The 6,355-nt window shown below is 35.4% G+C and overlaps 1 protein-coding gene across 1 annotated transcript; it reads left to right on the forward strand.

Annotated features, from left to right (window-relative positions):
* LOC122147251 (CMRF35-like molecule 7) lies at positions 1-6,355 on the forward strand. The gene is made up of 7 exons (XM_042769105.1): positions 1-126; positions 273-611; positions 1,404-1,484; positions 1,560-1,658; positions 1,925-1,977; positions 2,107-2,280; positions 6,323-6,355. Exons 1-7 carry the CDS (start codon positions 87-89, stop codon positions 6,353-6,355), a joined length of 819 nt encoding a protein of 272 aa, XP_042625039.1. The 5' UTR covers positions 1-86.

The following is a 6,355-nucleotide window of genomic DNA, read 5'->3' on the forward strand; positions in this document are numbered from 1 at the left end:
CTCAGAACTCATCTGAACACACAGCGAGAGCTTCAGAAGAACTGAATCTACTAACAACAGAGAAGATCACTGAAGAAGAGAGAAGAATGAAGATCATCTGGACTTTCACTCTGCTGATGATTCCTGGTAAGAGTCTGAACTCACTGTAAATCACTCAAAACAGCAGAGACTTTAACTTCAGCTTATGTTGTTGAAATGATTTTAAAGAAACAGCAGCCAAACTGAATTTGAAAGTTTATCTTTATTTAGTTCCAACTGCTGGTTTGTTGTAGATGTCGTGAGCTCCATTAGTGTGACAGGATATTCAGACGGTGAAGTCAACATCACATGCAGATATATGGAGAAAGATACCCAAAACACAAAGTATTTTTGTAAAGGAAAGACGCCAGAGAAAGAAAAGGGTAAGTGGTGCATTGAACTCATCAGGACTGAAGAGAAAGATAAATGGGTTCATTCTGGAAGATTCTCTCTGTATGACGACACAAGAGCAGCAGTTTTCACTGTGACCTTCGGAGATCTGAATGAACTGGATTCTGGGACGTATCAGTGTGCAGTTGATAGAACTACAACAAAAGATTCATACACTGAAGTGAAGATGAACGTTAGAAAAGGTGAGTAACTGAGACTCTCAAACTCACGCTGAAGTATAATTAAAACGAAATCCATAAACGTGGAAACCCCTAAAAGGTTTCATATACAGTAATGAAGCACCTGATAGAACACTGTAGGGTTCTTTATAGAACCTTTTCTGTGAAAGACCAGATACAATCAAGAACCACAGCAAACATGGGATCTTTATCATCATTATGCTTTCACTTTTTCATGTTGAAATTTTCCATGGACTCTTAGCTTGTAATATTCCATTTGCTCCTTGTTTTATTTCAGGTTTCCATGGTTTTTCATTATTCCCACAGCTGATTCCATTTTAGTTTATGTGTGTATAAATAGCCCTCTGTTTGTTCCTTATAGTTTGTCTACGTTGGTTGACTGTTATTTTCCCTGCCGTCATCATCACATTAATAAAAACCGCTTGCACATTCATCCTCATCTCAGCATTGCTTACTGGACAAATGTGAGATTTATTAATCACTGTTTTGCTAATAACAGAAAGTGTGTTCTCAGAGTTGCTTTAATAATGTCAGGAGAACAGTTTCTTCTAGATGACTTGAGCTTATTATATGTAACACTCTTATTATACTCATCATGCAATTTGATGCTGCGTCTGTTGTGTTTTATTCACACTTGAGAGCTTCAAGATGCTCAAAAGTCGACAGTTAGTGGTTTTGAATGGTTCAGTGATGTGTGAAAGACATCAGCGTCAGCGAGAAAACGGAAGTGAAGTATCTGTGAGTGAGAAACAGTGTATTTACCTCAGTTTCTAGCACTGCTGTTCTGTGTTTCAGAGAGAGATGAACACCAAACAACATCATCTTCTCTCTCATCAGTTAAACCTCCACTGATCACGTCTCCATCTCCTGTAAAAGGTACACACAAGCTCTGAAATACAATCTCATGCATGTCTGTCTGTTATTATGATGGTGAATCTCTGGTGTTTTCAGGCTCTTCTCTGGTCATCAGTGTGTCTGTTCTTCTGCTTCTGATCGTCCCTGTGATTCTGTTAGTGATGGTGACTCTCTGGAGGAGGCGTCAGTCACACAGTAACACTCCTGCTCCTTTACATACTTACACTCTTTACTTTCTTTGAAAGACATTGTCTGTTTTTCCACATTGCTCAAACTGACACATTATCAATCACAGTGATGTTTGACTTTCTTATCTATCTATCTATCTATCTATCTATCTATCTATCTATCTATCTATCTATATAGATTATTGTTGGCTACAACTAAAAATGAACAAAACAGAAATAATATGAGAATGTGAATAATAATAATAATAATAATAATTTGCTTGTCTTTGACAGACGCTGATTCCTCATCCAAAAGTTCTCACACGACGCCAACAAACATTGAAGCGGTTAGTAGAATTACTGTGATTGTAAAATATTACTTTTTTTGTTTTTGTTTTTTATCAGTAATGACAATGAATTATGTTACCAGTCTCCAGTGCTGTTAAAATGATTAAATATTCAAATTATTATGATAGGTTTCCCACGCCGGCTGCGATAACAAGGAGATTAAAGACGCCCACAAACAATTACCCACAAACCCCTCGGACTCTTCTGAAGCCACCGGTGACTCTCAGATCTTCATCACATCTGCTGAGGATCTGAATTACGCCGTGGTGAATTTCCAGAAGAAAGCACTCTGTCCTGACAGAGTCAGTTTGAGGAATAATCAGGATTACAGTGAATACACTGCTGTCAATCATCTCACGAGCCACAGCAGAGGATGTGTGTAATAAATTAATTTAAAGATATAAATCATTCACAATATACAGAGACCAAAACTAACACTGAGCATCAGATGAGACACGTACTTTGTCAACATTTAATATTTAGCGTATGCAGACTGATTGTTATGTCAGAGAATTCTGGTTCCTCTTAAGGTTAAGACATTAATTTTTTTTTTTTTGGATTTTGTCTTTTTTTTTTTTTTTTTTTTTGAATCAGCACTGATTATACAAGTAATATACAGTATAAAAAATAAAAAAATAAATGACCTGACAAATTTAGGAAATCTAGTAACAGTTGAATCAGGTAATTTTTATTTGAATATATATATATATATATATATATATATATATATATATATATATATATATGTGTGTGTGTGTGTGTGTGTGTGTGTGTGTGTGTGTGTGTGTGTGTGTGTATGTGTGTGTGTGTATATATACAGGTCCTTCTCAAAAAATTAGCATATTGTGAAAAAGTTCATTATTTTCCATAATGTAATGATAAAAATTAAACTTTCATATATTTTAGATTCATTGCACACCAACTGAAATATTTCAGGTCTTTTATTGTTTTAATACTGATGATTTTGGCATACAGCTCATGAAACCCAAAATTCCTATCTCAAAAAATTAGCATATCATGAAAAGGTTCTCTAAAACTAGCTATTAACCTAATCATCTGAATCAACTAATTAACTCTAAACACCTGCAAAAGATTCCTGAGGCTTTTAAAAACTCCCAGCCTGGTTCATTACTCAAAACAGCAATCATGGGTAAGACTGCCGACCTAACTGCTGTCCAGAAGGCCATCATTGACACCCTCAAGCGAGAGGGTAAGACACAGAAAGAAATTTCTGAACGAATAGCTGTTCCCAGAGTGCTGTATCAAGGCACCTCAGTGGGAAGTCTGTGGGAAAAAAAAAAAAAGTGTGGCAAAAAACGCTGCACAACGAGAAGAGGTGACCGGACCCTGAGGAAGATTGTGGAGAAGGACCGATTCCAGACCTTGGGGGACCTGCGGAAGCAGTGGACTGAGTCTGGAGTAGAAACATCCAGAGCCACCGTGCACAGGCGTGTGCTTTTGAACCAGAAACAGTGGCAGAAGCGCCTGACCTGGGCTACAGAGAAGCAGCACTGGACTGTTGCTCAGTGGTCCAAAGTACTTTTTTTCGGATGAAAGCAAATTTTGCATGTCATTCAGAAATCAAGGTGCCAGAGTCTGGAGGAAGACTGGGGAGAAGGAAATGCCAAAATGCCTGAAGTCCAGTGTCAAGTACCCACAGTCAGTGATGGTCTGGGGTGCCATGTCAGCTGCTGGTGTTGGTCCACTGTGTTTTATCAAGGGCAGGGTCAATGCAGCTAGCTATCAGGAGATTTTGGAGCACTTCATGCTTCCATCTGCTGAAAAGCTTTATGGAGATGAAGATTTTGTTTTTCAGCACGACCTGGCACCTGCTCACAGTGCCAAAACCACTGGTAAATGGTTTACTGACCATGGTATTACTGTGCTCAATTGGCCTGCCAACTCTCCTGACCTGAACCCCATAGAGAATCTGTGGGATATTGTGAAGAGAAAGTTGAGAGACGCAAGACCCAACACTCTGGATGAGCTTAAGGCCGCTATCGAAGCATCCTGGGCCTCCATAACACCTCAGCAGTGCCACAGGCTGATTGCCTCCATGCCACGCCGCACTGAAGCAGTCATTTCTGCAAAAGGATTCCCGACCAAGTATTGAGTGCATAACTGAACATAATTATTTGAAGGTTGACTTTTTTTTGTATTAAAAACACTTTTCTTTTATTGGTCGGATGAAATATGCTAATTTTTTGAGATAGGAATTTTGGGTTTTCATGAGCTGTATGCCAAAATCATCAGTATTAAAACAATAACAAGACCTGAAATATTTCGGTTGGTGTGCAATGAATCTAAAATATATGAAAGTTAAATTTTTATCATTACATTATGGAAAATAATGAACTTTTTCACAATATGCTAATTTTTTGAGAAGGACCTGTATATATACATATATATATATATATATATATATATATATATATATATATATATATATATATATATATATATATATATATTTTTTTTTTTTTTTTTTTTTTTTTACTTCAATATCTAGATGTAATCTAAGGAAAAAATGTAATTTTCTGAGGTAAAGTGTTTTTTTTTTTGTTTTTTTTTTAATGCATCATTAAATAGATTCACAAAAAAAATGTCTCTTTTCAAACATGTTTCAATGTTTTGGTTGAAAGTTATTTTGTTGAGCCCACAAATAATTCATAATTATATCATATAATTCATAATTATAATATATATCATAATAATTTATACACTCATTTAAATTCAAGTGATTTCTAAATAATTTTCTAAATACTTTGTCCAGTCATGTTTATTATATTTTTCATAGACAACACTCCCAGTTTAAAAACCAAATTCAGTCTGAAAAGTAATTTTATTTTATAAAACAATTTTTTGTTATTGTGATATTCAAATACCTGAAAATTACCTTTTTAATCTGTGATTAAGTCTTTGTCTCAAAGTTTATCACAAACGCTGGAGGTGTTTTTTGTGTTTGTGTGATGATCAGGTCGTTTTTCCGTCCATTTCAAAACCACAGAAAACTGGTGTAGGTTCAGGGTCTCAGTTTAGTTTGAGTGTGAAAGTTAAACAGCTTTATTCAGGAAACCCACAGTGAGACACATGAGACTGAACACAGACAGACAGAAGATAAACATTTATTGTGAGCAGAAGACAATAAAGACTAAGCGCTGCTCATTCAGTGATTCACCTTCAACAAAAGCCTGAAAAATGTTTTATGATCAACAAATTAGACATGTTTGATTTGACAGTTTTATTTTCACAAATAGGTCAAACAAAATCAAAACAATGAGCCTACAAATCAATAACAGAGACTGACAGACATTTGTGTTAAGTTGGTAAATTGAGCAAATACTGCCTTAAACAAGTGACAACTCCAGGTTTTACTGTAAATCTGTTTTATTTTAATGATCATTATCATCATTATTATCTCTCTGAGCAAGTCAAAGCATAATAATGCATATTTGTATGGTAGTAAGAGTAATATGCCAGTTTGCTATTCTGAATTCTGCCAAAGACTATAGAATTTAATTTCAGAAAAATGCCTTAACCGACTTTTTTTACTTGTGAAAGTCTCAGTGCTTTGTGTTTGCAGGGTTGTTTAATTCTGTGGTCAGTGTGCTAAAGATCATCAGCATGAGAACATCTCCAGCTTGTGGTTTTCTTTTGCTCTATTTATATTCTGTGGGTCAAAGAAATGGTTTCTTAAGTTAAGAAGGACACAAACTTTCCACTCTGTAAAAAGATGCTGTCAATTTGTTTAAGATATGAAAGATAAAAATACTCATATCCCAACTCTCTTTAGTCAGGCCATCCAGAGGAAAATAACATTTCAAAACTATTTTTGATAATAAGCCCAACCAACTGCAATCATGAATGAGTTTACATAATAATAAAATGTCTGATTATTTCTTGAATGCTTTAGAAATCAAACCGTTCAGACCCACTATATTTTGTAATGACATTCAGCTTTAATCTGTGATTAAACAGCATAAACCAATTTAATAATACAAAATAAAAAATAAAATAAATAAGAAAATAACGAAAAGTGGAAACGATTCATAATGTATTTGCACTTGTGTCTGGCTCTGATCTCTTCCACGGAGATACAGCCTTCAGTTCTTATTTTAGAATCTGAATATTGAAATTTGGCACGACGACGATACGTGCGAGAGATACGCAGTTTCGACTCCTCCCTTTTCTCCTTATATGGCGCTGCGGGTCCGTTTGAATGAACACAGAGAGTTCGCGGGTGAATCGAGATTTGAACTGACAGGACACAGAGAGGAAGATTTTATGTGAGTAATCAAATATTTAAACCTGTAATTTTAACACAAAGTTGTTTTATGTCTTCAGATGAACTACACACTTTTATGGTACTTTATATGA

The sequence above is a fragment of the Cyprinus carpio genome, chromosome A1 (assembly GCF_018340385.1).
Source record: "Cyprinus carpio isolate SPL01 chromosome A1, ASM1834038v1, whole genome shotgun sequence".
In the NCBI taxonomy this organism is placed as follows: Eukaryota; Metazoa; Chordata; class Actinopteri; order Cypriniformes; family Cyprinidae; genus Cyprinus; species Cyprinus carpio.

Bases quoted from the DNA above. Each gene is read 5' to 3' on its own strand.
- LOC122147251 (XM_042769105.1), top strand. From the start codon at position 87: ATGAAGATCATCTGGACTTTCACTCTGCTGATGATTCCTG. The intron at 1,659-1,924 runs GTAACACTCCTG...TGTCTTTGACAG, and splicing joins GAGGAGGCGTCAGTCACACA to ACGCTGATTCCTCATCCAAA. The intron at 1,978-2,106 runs GTTAGTAGAATT...TTATTATGATAG, and splicing joins CGCCAACAAACATTGAAGCG to GTTTCCCACGCCGGCTGCGA.